This window comes from Alligator sinensis, unplaced genomic scaffold, assembly GCF_000455745.1.
Source record: "Alligator sinensis unplaced genomic scaffold, ASM45574v1 scaffold596_1, whole genome shotgun sequence".
NCBI classification, from domain to species: Eukaryota; Metazoa; Chordata; order Crocodylia; family Alligatoridae; genus Alligator; species Alligator sinensis.
Window position 1 is genome coordinate 913237 of NW_005841967.1, and position 15732 is coordinate 928968.

The following is a 15732-nucleotide window of genomic DNA, read 5'->3' on the forward strand; positions in this document are numbered from 1 at the left end:
GACGTGAGGAAGGTGGGTTATTTGCGCAAGCCCAAGAGCATGCACAAGCGCTTCTTCGTGCTGCGGGCGGCCAGCGAGTCGGGGCCTGCCCGGCTGGAGTACTACGAGAACGAGAAGAAGTGGAGGCACAAGTCGGGGGCTCCCAAGCGCTCCATCCCGCTGGAGAGCTGCTTCAACATCAACAAGCGGGCTGACTCCAAGAACAAACACCTGGTGGCCCTCTACACCAAGGACGAGCACTTTGCCATCGCCGCCGACAGCGAGCCAGAGCAGGAGAGCTGGTACCAAGCCCTGCTGCAGCTTCACAACCGGGCCAAGGGCCACCACCACCACCACCACCACAGTGATGTTGCCTTCGGGGGCACTGGGGTGGGGCTGGGGGAGGCGGGGGAAGACAGTTACGGCGAGGCGGTCCCCGGCCCGGCTTTCAAGGAGGTGTGGCAAGTGATCCTGAAACCCAAGGGCCTGGGCCAAACCAAGAACCTGATTGGCATCTACCGCCTGTGCCTCACCAACAAGACCATCAGCTTTGTGAAGCTGAACTCGGACGCGGCTGCCGTGGTGCTGCAGCTGCTCAACATCCGCCGCTGCGGCCACTCGGAGAATTTCTTTTTCATCGAGGTGGGGCGCTCGGCAGTGACGGGGCCTGGTGAGTTTTGGATGCAGGTGGATGACTCGGTGGTGGCACAGAACATGCACGAAACCATCCTGGAGGCGATGCGAGCCATGAGCGAGGAATTCCGGCCTCGCAGCAAGAGCCAGTCGTCCTCCAACTGCTCCAACCCCATCTCTGTGCCCCTCCGCAGCAGACACCATGTCAATAACCCCCCGCCCAGCCAGGTGGGGCTCAGCCGCAGGTCCAGGACTGAGAGTGTCACTGCTACCTCTCCTGCTGGTGGCGGAGGGGCAGGTGGCAAGCCCAGCTCTTTCCGAGTCCGAGCATCTAGTGATGGGGAAGGCACGATGTCCAGGCCTGCCTCTGTGGATGGCAGCCCGGTTAGTCCCAGCACCAACCGGACCCATTCTCACAGGCACCGCGGCAGTTCTAGACTTCATCCTCCGCTAAACCACAGCCGCTCCATCCCGATGCCTTCTTCACGCTGCTCCCCTTCAGCCACCAGCCCAGTCAGCCTGTCATCCAGCAGCACCAGCGGCCATGGCTCCACCTCTGACTGCCTCTTTCCACGCCGGTCCAGTGCTTCGGTCTCTGGTTCGCCCAGTGATGGCGGATTCATTTCTTCTGATGAGTATGGCTCCAGTCCATGCGACTTTCGAAGCTCCTTTCGCAGTGTGACCCCAGACTCTCTGGGCCACACCCCTCCAGCCCGAGGGGATGAGGAACTCAATAACTACATCTGCATGGGGGGGAAATCTGCCTCCTCTTGCTGCAGCCTGGCAGCTCCCAATGGTCACTTTGTGCCTCGCCCCTGTCATCCGCAGCAGCAGCAGTCTCGCTACCCTGGCACCCCATGCTGCTCCCGGGCTGGTGGTGAGGAGGGAGCGGATCTAGAGAAAGGCTTCAGGAAGCGGACTCACTCTGCGGGCACTTCACCCACCATCTCCCACCAGAAAACACCCTCGCAGTCTTCAGCGGCATCCATTGAGGAGTACACAGAAATGTTGCCTTCCTACCCCTGTGGTGGCAGCCGCTTGCCATCCTACCGGCACTCAGCTTTTGTGCCCACTCATTCATATCCTGAGGAGTGTCTGGAGATGCACCACCTGGACAGCAGCCATCATCGGACTAACTCCGCCCCTCACACCGATGATGGCTACATGCCAATGTCGCCTGGAGTGGCCCCTGTGCCCAGTGTTGGTGGCAATCCCAAAGGTGGAGATTACATGCCCATGAGCCCCAAGAGTGTGTCAGCACCACAGCAGATCATCAACCCAGGCCGGGGAGGTCGCCATCCCCAGGCCATGGTGGACTCCAATGGCTACATGATGATGTCCCCCAGTGGAAGCTACTCACCTGATGGTGGCCCTGCTGGCTATGGCAAAATATGGACTAATGGGGCAAGCCATCACCCAAAGCTCTCGGTAGAGAGTAACGAAGGGAAGTTGCCCTGTGGTGGCAGTGATTACATCAACATGTCTCCAGCCAGTGGCTCCACCACCAGCACCCCACCTGACTGCTACTTTGCCAGCTCAGGGCCACCAGGTACAGAGGAGGCCCCTGCACAGGGCCCAGCCCAAGCTCACCACAAGCCCATCTATTCCTACTTTTCCCTGCCGCGCTCTTTCAAACATGTGCAACGCAGGACTGCAGCAGTGGCTGAGGACAGTGGCCTCCAGCTGCGCATATCCCTCAGCTCTGGCCGCTTGCTCTATGCTGCTGAGGACTCATCCTCCTCCACGAGTAGTGACAGCCTTGGTGGTGGCAGTGGCCAGGACAACAGTCATCATCACGCACATCCCTTGCAGCAACAGCAGCCGCAACTGCAGCCGCAGCCTCCACACAAGGTCGACACAGCTGTTCAGACCAAGAGCCGCCTGGCCAGACCTACACGCTTGTCTCTGGGTGGCCCCAAGGCTAGCACCCTGCCCCGGGCTCGGGAGCAACCACCACTGTTACTGCCCCCAGAGCCCAAGAGCCCCGGGGAATATGTGAACATTGAGTTTATCTCAAGTGAGAAGCCAGTCTTTCCATTGCCTGGCTCGGCCACCCTATCTCTTGGCTTACCCCCAGCAGGGGATGAGGGTTCTGAGGAGTACATGAATATGGACTTGGGGACGCCACGGGCTGCCTGCCAAGCTGGATACTCAGCTGCACGGACAGGAACTGTGGCTCGGCCTGGCCGAAGGGCAGCTATGAGCAGCCGGGATTACGTGGCTATGCAGTTGGGGGGGGGTGTTGGGGGACCCTGCCTGGACTGCGTTGATAGCCCTTCCCCATCATCCTCAGACCTCCTGCTCAGTTATGCTGATATGCGGACAGGTCGTGCTGGCCCAGAGAAAACGCCTTCTGCAGCCCTGGCGTCCCCTGAGCCACGACCACCAGCTGAGTTGGCAGCAGCCCCACCACGCTCCTCCTCCCTGATGGGAGGTCCAGGGGTGAACAGTGCTTTCACCCGGGTCAGCCTCAGTCCCAATCGCAACCAGAGTGCCAAAGTGATCCGGGCTGACCCACAGGGAGGCCGGAGGCGGCACAGCTCGGAGACTTTCTCCTCCACTCCCAGCTCTGCCCGTGGAGTAGCAGGCAGTACTGGTTTGAATGCACCTTTACCTTATGGGGCTGGAGGTGTAGGGAGTGCCGAGGAGGTCAAGCGCCACAGCTCGGCCTCCTTTGAGAATGTTTGGCTCCGGCCTGCAGGAGGGGACCTGGGCGGGCCTCTGGGTACTACCAGGAAAGAACAGCAAGTTGGAGCTGGGAGTGGTTTTGCGAATGGACTCAATTACATTGACCTGGACTTAGTGAAGGATTTTAATCACCGCCGCCACCTCCACCAACCCCAAGAGGGTACCTCTATGCTGGGGGGGAAGCAGCCACCACCACAGCAGCAGACTAAGTCCCCTAATCAGCCTCGTGGGAGTAACCACTCCAGCGATGATTCAAATGCATATGCCAGCATCAGCTTCCAGAAGCGGGAGGATATCTAGTAGCTGGGCAAGAGCCAGAAAGAAGGTGAGTACATACGGTGGGTTAACTATGCTGAGAGAGAGAGCAAGGCATATAAGGAACATGAATGTTCAGATAACCCAAGCACCCCCAAAAGAACAACAAAAATCAGGCATATAGTTGCTCAGTCCCTACTGCATTAACTACTTAAATGTGAAAGCTTATCGGGCGACACACACTGTATTTCCTACTCTCTTGCTTTATTGGTAATCTGCTTTTGCCCTTGTCTCTTTTCAGGTTCCTTACCTGCTATTTCAGTTACAATGCTTTAAATTTATGGAGTGATAAGGTGGGGGCTATTGATGTAGGTTTGAGGTACTGACTTCAATCTAATCTATTTAAGTATTATGTAACTTTTTTTTTAAAGAAAAAGACAGCCTATTCTTAAACTGCATCATTAGTTAGCTAATAAGAACAAAATTAGGTTGTGTGAAATAGAACTGTGGTTGTTCAAAGGCTGTTTATTGTAAAGGATTTCTCTGTAGTCAAATTGCTGTGTAATATTCCAGTTTATAATCTCTGGCTTGCAGATTGTGGTAAAACGTGATGTACTTAAACTTTAAATATTCTCTTTTATGCGGGAAATAGTTTAGAAAATACTACAGCCATGGAGACTTGACTCTGAAATGTTAAATACATTTTCCTGTGTGTGTTTTGATTTTTAAAATCTGCTATTGCTGCAGAAGCAAAAGTAGCAGATAATGCAGCATCTTTGCAGCACGGATGCTTTCGAAACATGACTCATTGTAAACTTGTTCAAGCAACCTGGTCTCACTTGTGAGCTGTTATGGTGAGAGTGTTCACTCTGAATCATCTTGAATGTTCTTGCTGAGACTGAGAGCTTTCTGTGGCTCCCCCCGTATCTTATTTAATTTTTGTAGGGAAGAGGCGTGGTCCATTTTGAGCATAGAACAGGGAACTGGAAACTTGCTTTCTGATTTTTTAGGTTGGTTATTGACAAGCATTTTGGCTATGGGTGAAGTATTAACCTTTCTAACCCAGTTTTCCCTTGTATAAAGTATGTGTAATGATACCTACCTCATAGGATTGCTGTGAGGATTCATTAGATTAATGTAAAATACTATTAATGTGGAAAGGACTACAAAGTAGTTAGCTTTGCTTGTGTAATTTGTGTTTAGATTGGTATTAAATACTTTTGGGGCAAAGGACATCTTAAGTACCTGTAAACTGCAGAAGAAACCGATGGCATAGAGTGGACATTTTGTATCTACTGGTTTAATTTTTTTTTTTTTAAGTAACCATTTAATGAAAAATAATTAGGAAAAAAGAAGTCAGCCTTTAACACTGATTGTGAGTTTTGGAGGAGGAGTACTTTTGCATGCATAGTGAGATGCTTTTGCTATGCAGCAACTTAATACAGAACACTGGAAAGTCTTATTCAAAAGTTTCTGGTGAAGTATGTGGGAGTTACTTTATTAAAAAAAATCTCATTGTGTACAGTTTTTTGCTCCAGACTTTCTACTATTGGTAAAAAGATAACTCTATTAATTTTATAACACTGTTGATCTCAGCATTTTCTAAATGTATGAACTGTGGTAATCACTGTAGAGAGAGTGGTTATTAAGGTGAAAGTTTGTAGTAACGCAGTATAACATTAATTTCCTATTGGTGTTTTGTTTGACCTCAATTGTAATACCAAACACTTATTCAATTGTTATTTTATTGCTTGTTGTTTGGTGCAAGTACCAACAACACTGAGAGCTAGGCGTGGTAAACCGTTTAAATGGGTGGGGATTTTTTTTTTTCATGTGGATACCTTGAACATAAACTTAATTATGTATTTGTTTCTGTTGCAAATTAGAGCAGTATTCGATTATTAGTTCTATCTCATCAGGAAGTGCCACTCTAGTTTTAAAATCCAAGGTGTAAGATGAGCAAAGATGTGTGGTCTGTTTTAGAAGGCCTTTTATTAGAAGGAAAGATTCTTTGGATATAGCACCAGATAACAGCACTTGCTGTCACAGTGTTTTGTGTATAAACTATGAACAGCTTTATGTTGCCACACCCTTTCCATGTCTAGGGATAAGCTTACAAGAGATAGTCTAAACTAGCTGTGCCTGGCAGACATGAATTCACAGGCTGATGCTGTCTTATATTTGTTTTTCTGAGGGAGGGGATTTTCCCATGGCAATGCAGCACTTGGTACTAAAACCAGCATCCATAGCAGTGTCATTTGGCTCTGTCCCGTGTTAAAATTTGTTTCAGGGCATAACTAAATATGCACATGGTTAAGAGAGACTGTAGGATTACTCTCATGCTCATTTTAGAGACTGTTAAAAGCACTGCTGTTGTACTTCTGCCAAAATAGTTTTTTTTTATTTGAATGTTGTTTTTTTACTTTTATGAAATAGTTGTGCATTTATAAACTTTGCCCAGCATGGTAGTAGGTGGGGTCCTCTAGTGAATATGCAGTTCAAAGTAGGATCAGGGCAAGGGAGGTTCACAGAAGAGTGTCCTAAGAAGTATTATGCAGACTTTTTTCAAAGTAGTATCTCATGTAAAATAAATCAATAAAACAAACAAACAGTGTTTAGTAGAGGACTCCTTACTTAAAGTCAAGTGCAAATGTTACCCAGAATTAGGGTTTGGTTAAGTAGGCATCTTCTTAAGTGTGGGGGAGAGGAGGACAGGGATTAGGGAGAGTGAAATTGTACGTGGCTCTATGTTCAGCTGATGGCCTTTGCTAGACCCAAACACTTTTTAGTTTAATTTTTCCAACAAGCTGAAACTCTTTCAGACAATTTCTGCTAACTAAAATGGTTTAAACATTTCTGAAGCTAATAAGGAGAAAAATATTCTCTTGCACATGTGAAAATATTTTTTACAGCATTTTCTTTGAGAAGGTCTACTGCCTTTTTGCTTTGAAACAAGGACTTTGCCATGGACCTTGCTTTCTTGTGACTTGCTATCCCTGAGAGTGAGTAATTCATAGGTCTCCTGCAAAAAAAAAATCTGTTTGCACATTCTTAGGTGGGGATATTAGAGGATACTGGGCATGTCTACATGTTCATTAATTCACTTTTGCTAATGCACGTTAAATTTAGTAGCTCCCATGTGAGGTACTAGAAAAGGGAGCATTACTTTATTTTAACGTGCATTAGCAAAAGGGCACTTTTTGATGCTTTAAAATAGGGTAATACACATTAAAGCGCACGTGTGGACATGCCCATTAAGTAAATATATTCTATGCAATTTTCACCTGCACTGACCACGGTTCAGGGTTTTTACCTGTTTACTACGCACTGTCCATCTACAGCAGCATGTTCAACCCCTGGTCCACAAGCCAGATCTGGCCCATAGAGTAGTGTCATTTGGCCCACAGAACTTCCCAAGGGTCCAGAGATTTGGCAGTCATCAGTGTTAATTTCCACTCCCCTGCTGCCAAATTTCTAGACCTGTGGGGAGCTTGGCGAGCCAGATGACGTAGCTCTGTTGGTGTGATCTTTTAAAGGAGCAGGACTTTTAAATGGTCTCTGTTTTACACATTTCTTCACCTATTTTGTAGACAGGTAGGGTAGAAGGCAGGTTCCTTAAAAGGAAAAAGCTGAGCCTAGTCTGAGATTGGTGGAAGGCTCCTTTTTTTGTTTTGCTGGGGATGTGGATACTTTGGAATGGATGCACAGTTCTTTTATAAGACAGCTGGGGATCAATTTATTGTAGCAACCAAACTAGGTTGGAAGATCTAACCTGTGTGTGTGTGGGAGGAGAGGGGAGGAAATGAGGCAATAGGTAGTCTGAAGTCAAACTGGATATTTGGGATAGCTGTGTTTTTTTGGTTTGCTTCTTTTGGGGCCTTTTGCATGCAAAATCAGTGGGTTGATTTTTGGGATTGTGATTAGATGAATAATCTCCCAAAATTAGCAACAGTATGGGAGATGAGCAGTTGATAATTGGGTACTCAAAACACCAGTCACAGAACATTTTAAGAAGGAAGCTATCGAATGTTTCCTGTCCTCATACAGGCTGTTGGAAGACCAAGTTGTTGAGTAACTGAATAAATATAGGCATGTGATTTTGATTTTGATTTTTTTTTTTTGTGTTTCAAAGCAGTGACATGTTTCCACTGTTCTTTATTTGAGAAGTCATGAAAATGAGTTGCTAATTACACTGGATAGAAAATGTCTGGTGTGGGCAAGTGATGACTTGGTGTACCCACAGCTCTAATAATGCCTGTTTTACTTACTACATGAAGAAATGTGATTTTTGGAATGCAAGGAAAATGAATAATAGAATAGAGTGACCCCTATAAGCTCATTACACTTGATCCTCATTCTTTTGCAATATCCTGCAAATGTAGGTTATCATTAAAGCATTGGCTCAAAATTATTATACTTTTGCTTGTAGCTCTTGTGTAATTTACTAATAAAGCTTAGGAATCTGCTTTTTCTCTATAACTTGGACTTCTAACTAAGAATAAGCAAAACTCACATTATCTTAAATGTTGCAGACTTAAGGTGGAATCATTTTAAAAATCTTAGTATGCTTATCTGTATGTATTAAAAAATGTCAAAATTTCCAGACACAAAGTTCAGAAGTTTGTGTAATTTTGAGATGGCAGTAACTGTAACATCAGCAAAATGTGCAGGATTCAAAGTCTGTAGTGATGTTGATCTAGAGTAAAGTGTTTTCTTGCTATATGTATGTACATACTGTTTTTCCCTCAACTAAGCTGCCAAAACCTAGCCCCTGTACCTTCATGTTTTCAGCTGTCCTATTGCTGTATTTTCTTGCATATAATCTGCACCTTCCCCCAAAAGCAGCTAGTGGAAATTGGGGGGCACATTATATGCAAGGAATGCAGGTACCAATATGTCTGCAAATTTGGCAGCAGGGGAGCGGTGGCAGTATTAATTGCAATGGCTCTGGGACCTGGCTCCAGACCTGGCATGCCAGTCAGTCCACAAGCTCCATCTGGCATACAGGGCTAGGAGCAGGCTTGCCTTTTTAGCTGCTGCAACTCATTTACTACAAGGAATATTTTTTTTCTTTATGCTGCCTTTCAAAAACAGGTGTGTATTCTATATGGGGGTGTTGCTGCATGCAAGAAAATACAGTAAAACATTATGATGTTTTGTACTCTTTAGAATTGCATGTGACATTTTAAATATTGTTCCTAATTCAAACTGTGGATGTTATTTTATAATGCAGTTACAGTAGTTACTTGAATTTATTAACTATTAGAAAAACTACTTTCAAGATTTTTGTCTTTCTGATTTATAGTTTGGAACTACATAACTAGACAGTAGAGTTGTTGATACAGCTTAATTCTGTTTTCTCTGATGCATGCACTATATCTTTATTCAGTTAGTATCACTTTCAAGATGGGTTAAATTAGAAAACCAAGCAGGAAAATCAAAGTTAAGGATGATACATTTTGTCTAGTGCCTGTAAAGTAAAACGTTTCCTGAATTTTCCTAAACCTGCTTGAGTTAAGAGCTGGGATACAGAAGGGTTTAAAAGAAAAAGCGACAAGCAAGCACCTGTGGAATTGGAATATCATCTGACTGAGATCCTTAGCAGATTCTGTTTCTTTAGGGATAATGCATGATGGGGAGTTGACACGTAAAATTTCCATTAGGAATTTATAGTTTGTAATGGCTCTGCAAAAAAATTAATTACAACCGCTCAGCCTAATTAAATATACCTTTAAATTTTCTCTTATGCAAGGTTTGCTGTGATGAGAATTTGTTCTACTTTTCAAAACACTGCAATTCAATATACTTAATGCTGCTATTTTTAAAAAATAGCTTCTCAAACAAAGTCCTAAGTGCATATAAAGTAATTTAAAATTACACTTCATTATTATTTTTTTCTTGGCATTCAAGTAAAAAAAGGTAGTGAACAGGTTGTATTTGTTTATTTTTTCAAACTCAAATTAATTATATTGTGGACTTTGTTTGCCAGATTTCATCTTGGAGGAAATCTTTGCATTTGGGTGATCAAGTCCTGAAAAATAAGGCCTGGGGCAGGAATGGAACTCTAATCTATTCTCATTAGAAAGAGAATGCGTTTTTGGGTGGGAAAGCCTTGCAGCTTGATAACATTTCTATTTGTCTTCATGTGTCTAGTTGACTTTTGAGTGCTGCATCTAGTACATGCCAGGATATTAGGATTTTTTTCTGTATATTAGTGGATCCTGTCAGTGGTCCCATGTAGCATATGCCATCTGTTCTGCACAGCTGTGAGTAGTCACCTCTGCAGTTGTTGGTAGATCTCATAACTGGATGGTGACAGCCATTGATAGCGTTTGGTTTTAACAACACCTGTATTTCACCTGTGCCCATCCTCTCAAGAGTTTAACATGTTGACAACCTACAGGGCTGCTCTCAGTTGAGTAGTAATAAATGTGAAGGAGGGTAACCCAGGGCATAAGATGTGGGAAAATAGGGGCAGGCAGAATCTCTGATGGTGGTAAAATTGGGGGACACTGGTTCTGGGGAGGGCCTGAGGGAGTTGTGGTACAGAGAGACCCTAGTGCACCGGGAAGGACGAGAAGTATTGGAGGCCTTGTTACAGCCATTCTTATGCTGTGGTGGTTAAGAGCTTGTGGGACAGAATGAGGAACTGCAAGGATACCTTGACAAGTGCATTAGGCTGGTTACACACCTCTCTTCCTCCAGGATTTTTGTATGTTTATTTCCCCTTCTCCCTTTTTCAACAGACACTTGATTTTAGGAGTTCTTCCTTCCTCCTTCTCTAGTGAGTTTTAACAGGCTTATTTGTCTGCATAGAATATTGCCCCTTGCCCTTTGCTCTCGTAGTTGAATGCTGTGATTGTGATAGTGATGTGTTACAAATAGAATTCTAACTTCAGGTACAGAATAAACAAAAGTGAATTAATCCTTCAGCTACAAGGATCTTGTTTTTACTACAAGGATGTTTACATAAAAGGAAAATTATTTTGAAATTGCTCTTTATTTATTTATTTTTTAAAGTTTCCTTGAGTTTGTTTTCCTAATACTCTGCTACTAGGGCCATTGTTTAACCTGCAACATAAGAAAATTGATGCTTGGTGGTTTAAACTATTGGTTTAAAGGGTATCTTGCATAATTGTTCTTTTTTTTGAGCTTTGCTTTTGTGATTTGCTATAACAAATCTTCTGTATTGGTACTAATAGATATGGCTACAATCCCAATTTGTCAGAATTATGAAAATGGAATTTTTGTCTCCTGAATGTAGCCTGATTTTGTTAGTGTACACATTGACTAAACAGAATAATGTTCACTCTTTTCCCATGATTCCTTTTTTGATATGTTAGTGATTTGATTCTGAACAATTTAGTCCGACTATCAGTAAATACCAGCAATAATAAAGAGGAGGTTCCAGAAGGTCTAAAAAGATGTTTAAATACATTGTATGATTCATGTATTGAAATGATGGGAAATATAATAAAAACAAAGGTGTAAATCAAAGAGATTTAATTAAAGCCTGGCACTCTTTAACCAACCAACCAACCAAGTAAAAGATAACTTGATGTGTATGTATCTGATCATGCCTGACATATCTAGGCCATCTTCTCGGAAGATTAGAAGCTTGACCTTGAATTACTTGGAGGTATATTTCCTTCATTAATACTTTTATACAGGAGTTGGGAAAACAGTGAAACTTTGTGTGCAGAGGTGAAACTGTCATAATTTGTGGCTAATTTAAAAGTCTGATATTAAATATCTGAATTACAAATTTAACACTTTTTGCTGGTACATAATAGGTTTATCTATATCCATTTTGTTAGCTGCCTCTAACAATTTCATTCTTTTAGAAATTGGGAACATAATCTTTTCATGTAAAACTAACCTATGGAGGAGTTTGCAAATTGGATACAATTCCATTCTTGCAGAAGTGTTGTTGTGTGTCTATATTTACGGAATAGATATTCTTGGAGTTTGCTTGCTTGGCTGTAATAGGAGGGGGAAAGTCATCTGGGAACTCAAAACTTCAGCCCAATTTATTTTTGTTTGCTGTTATCTGGGTTTTTTTTCCCCCAGTATGCTGGGTGACTGGCTATTTCTAAGTCAAGGAAGTTCTGAAATCTAAAATCAGTACCTGCAAAGGCAACTTTAAAACCGTGGATTTCAAGTGAAAGGGTAGTTAGTTCTCTACCTCAGAATCTTGTCAGGGTTCTAGTTGGGAGTCTGACCTTATGTCCTCTGTAAGACAGGGTTTTTTTCTGATTTTTGTTTTTCCTCAACTGTTTTAACTCAACTGTTCCTTGCAGTGTTGGAGAGAAAATGAACCAGAAGAGACAGCAATAAAAAAATCTAGTAACCAGTCTTCCAAAAGGGACTAGGGAAGAGAATTGTGATATATGCTGGGTACCAGCATCAGGAATATTCCCTCCTTAAAATAACCTCAAAAATTTGATAACCATTATCTTTTCTAGATCTTTGCAAGACCTGTCTAGCCACAGAAGTCTTTTAGTTACTTACTTCTCTTAACATCTATGGCATGCATTTTCAGTCTCTCTCTCTGGCTGTAATGCAAAACAAAGTAACTTGTTTGCTGTTGAATCATTTGGGATCATTCATGTTGTATTTCAAACAAATGTAACTTCTGTGGCCGTGTCTAGGTAAAATATGAAATGGCTCACTTATGCCTTATGTGGTATTGATAAGTTTCTTGAGTGATTGATTTTTTTTTTCTTTCCCTTGTCATTTTGCTAGCAGTTGGCCCAGTTTCTCCTGAAGTCATTTGACAATGGAAGGTAGATTTTCCCCACAATGGCGGTTTCCCCACACAGCGATGCATGCATTACCTCTGCTGCTTTAGAAACGAAAGCTAACGGGAGTATGTTGCTGGTTTCACAGAATATCTCTTCTGATTCACGTTTAGGTTGTCCTTTGTTTCAGAGGTTAATAGGTTTCTCAGTGATAATGCTTAGTCAAACTGTCTATAGATTAAGAAAAAAAAGAAAAGAATCCCCTCTGTTCTCTTGTTGGATAAAGAATTAAGGTATACTGTTTTGCACTTTAGTGTGTTTCTTAATAAATAAGTCCTTTTTAATACTTCTGCTTACATTTTAGATAGTGAATTACAACAATTCTTTTAAAAAATACTGCAGGGCTTTTTATCATGCACAGCAAAATGTGTGGCCACTTTTTTATGTTAGAGGTTGGATTAGATGAGTTTATTGGTGTCTTGTGCCTCTTTGTACAATTAGACTTGAAGGTCCTTCATTCCTTCACAAGTTGTTGGATAGCATCTTCTACCCAAGAATGTATCTCAGAAATTGCAGAAAACACTGCAGTCCAATAGACAGCATAAGAAGAGAACCAAAAAGTTGTCTCAATAATGAGATTGAGTCATTCCTGAAGATGTCCTATGAATCCTTGATCCTTCTGCTACAAACATCAACTTGGACCATTTATTCTCTTGTCAGTGGCTAATTGGTCACAGAAACAGATTTTTTTCAGGTGCCAAGTTTGAACGTTGAGACCTAGCAACGCTGCTCTTGCTTTTGGCATTACTGCCAACCCAGTTTCTCATTCACCACCATGGGTGCTTATCACCAAACATTTAATTGATCTGTGGACTATTTATGACACACCATAGTTTGGTAAATACGGCTCTGAGAGCTCTTTTTTTACACTCTGTATTGGGGGTTGGCAGTGTTTTTGGTCAGAGTGCCAAAAACACCCCAACATCAACTTGTCAGATGTTGGCATGTCAGGGGAGTCACAAGGGGCTCAATCTTCTTGTGGCAGTGCAGGCCTGGCCCTTTGCCTGCCATTCACCTTGAGGCGTGCATGTACCTGCTGCCAGCAATGAGCTGGGCCAGGGCTCTGCAGGACCTGGTACAGTAGTTTGCAGCCTCTCCACCTCCTTCTATGAGCAGCCTGGGTGTCGTGGCAGGGGCCTGCTTGGCATGTGCACCTCGGGGCAGATGGTAGGGATTGGACTGGGGCTGCACTGCCACAAGAAGCATTGGGCCCCTCACGGCTTCCCCACTGTCTGCCCCAGGTGTGTGTGCATGTGTTGCCCCAGCAATGAGTCGGGCTGGGGCTCTCCAGACTCTGTTGCAGTGGCTTGCAGCCTCCCTGCTGCCTGCCTCAAGCGGCCCAGACTCCATGGCAGGCGACGGGTGCCTGCCCAGAGACCAGACTGGCAGGTGGCTGGGAGGCTTCAAGCCGCTGTGCTGAAGTCTGCGGAGCTCTGGCCCAGCTTGTTGCTGGCAGTGGATGCACATGTGCTTCTGGGTGGATGGTGGGGGAGCTGCAAGGGGCTTGATCCTTGTGATAGTGTAGTCCTAACCCCTTCCCTGCTGTCCACCCCAAGGTGTGTATGCCAAGCAAAATATTGCATGCCATGATCTGGCATGTGTAGCGGGGGTTGCTGGCCCCTGCTCTATATAGAACTTAATGAAAGTTAGAAAAATTAATTTTGCCAGCCCCTTCAATAGGATAGGACAACAAAAACAAGATTAGCGTTCTGGAGACTCTTGTAAAGATGCCTTACAATCTTTAAGAGTAGATTTTTGGAGGTAGTATGAGGGAGCGAGGAAAGGTCATCTTTAGCTACCTTGGAGATAAATTAGCCATTGGTGCATTGTCTGTACTGTACCTATCCTATTTCTTCCCTTCATTTTTTCCATTGTGTTCTGTAACATTTTTATCAATGCTCCATTTATTACTCTATGATGTGCATAATTAACAAGGCAGAGACATACAATTCTACAAGTATTAGTTAAATTGTGGGATAATTAATATTGCCTTTCTTCTACAAAATATGAGGAGTATGTGTTAACTACTAGCTTATATAGAAGATGAAAATGAGCTTTGAAAATCTAGGTTAGGAGATGTCCAATTTTAAATTGAATCTGAAAAATGGAGAGGGTCTTTTTGTTTTTGGTTTTTTTTTCAGTATTCCTAATTAAAGAAATTTTTACTTCTATTGTCATAATCCAGAAAACTTAAATGGCAGTCGTGTGGTTGGATTTTTTTTTTCCAATAGTTAAAAATCAGTGGGGACCAATAATTTCAGCAGGCATGGTGCATATGAGGTCTGCACCCTCCCCAAGTGCCATTCCAATCAATCCCCTTTCCCTGCTTGATATGCTACTCTGCTTTCTGCTTCCTGCTCTGTCTGCCACTGTACTGCATATCCCTTCTTTTCCATGCCACCACAGGCTGCCCTGGACACAGATTGCAGTGCCACGGGTTGCCCCTGCTTCCTCCCCACCTTGAGTCCTGATCCATAAAAATAAAGTTGATTTTGAGTAAGGTGTTCATTAATTTTGTTTTTAAAGAATTGTAGTATTAACATTTAGGGGAAAAGTAAAAAGATCTATTTTTTTAAATGTATGTTTTATGTTGGTATGAAGGTTGGAAAAGGGGTGTTAAAAATTCTATCCTTCTATCTAGATATTTTGATAGATGTGTGTGTCCTATGTTTAAAATTTTTATTATGTACAGATATAGATCTGTATATTAATTTTTAACAGACAACCTTTTGATTTTATATTTACAATGCTTAGTTTCTTTTTTAAGCAGTCCAACAATTCTTTAAAAATGCAGCAACCTCGAAACATGTTCCGTATTTTTTTTCAACGTGGAACTTCTGTATCTAGCAAGTTGTTACAAGGGAAGAACTCTTTAGAAGGTGTGCTGGCATGTAGCTAGGGCATGTTTTTTCAGGTCTTTGAACTAGGTTAGGAATGTGTCTCAAGATGGAAGAATGAATAATTGTTTGGTGCTTTTAGCCTGAGGGCTTGAAACTCACAAGAGGAATGTTATTGTGTCTTCAAAGCTTGTTTCACACAAGTCTTTGTAGGCAGGAACTTGGAGAGTCTTTGTATTATCAAGTGCATAACAGAAAAGTTGAACCACCCAATTTGATCTAATTGGGTGGTGGTGTTGAGCACTTCTTGAAGATTAGGGCCCTGAAAAAGTGGGGTATATTAGTGGATTGATTTAAGTTAATCTTTTTTTTAAATTAGATAATCCCTTAATTTTTCCTAGCATAGAATTTTCTGAGTACAAGTACCATATTTTTCCACATGCAAAATGTGCCCCCCAATATAATACGCAGTACCTTCTTTTTGAAAAACGAAATGAAAAAAAACTTTCCCAGGGCTTTATGGCTATATAAAGCAGGAA

At 43.1% G+C, this 15732-nt stretch overlaps 1 protein-coding gene across 1 annotated transcript in view; it reads left to right on the forward strand.

The window, feature by feature from the left end:
* Positions 1 to 15732, forward strand: part of IRS1 (insulin receptor substrate 1) — a gene marked incomplete at its 5' end in the record, with an annotated part of 71929 nt that continues 56197 nt past the window's right edge. Inside the window, one exon of the mRNA XM_006020744.3 lies at positions 1 to 3625. Within this exon, the coding sequence (XP_006020806.2) occupies positions 1 to 3600 (3600 nt within the window). The remainder of the gene's footprint in view (positions 3626 to 15732) is intronic.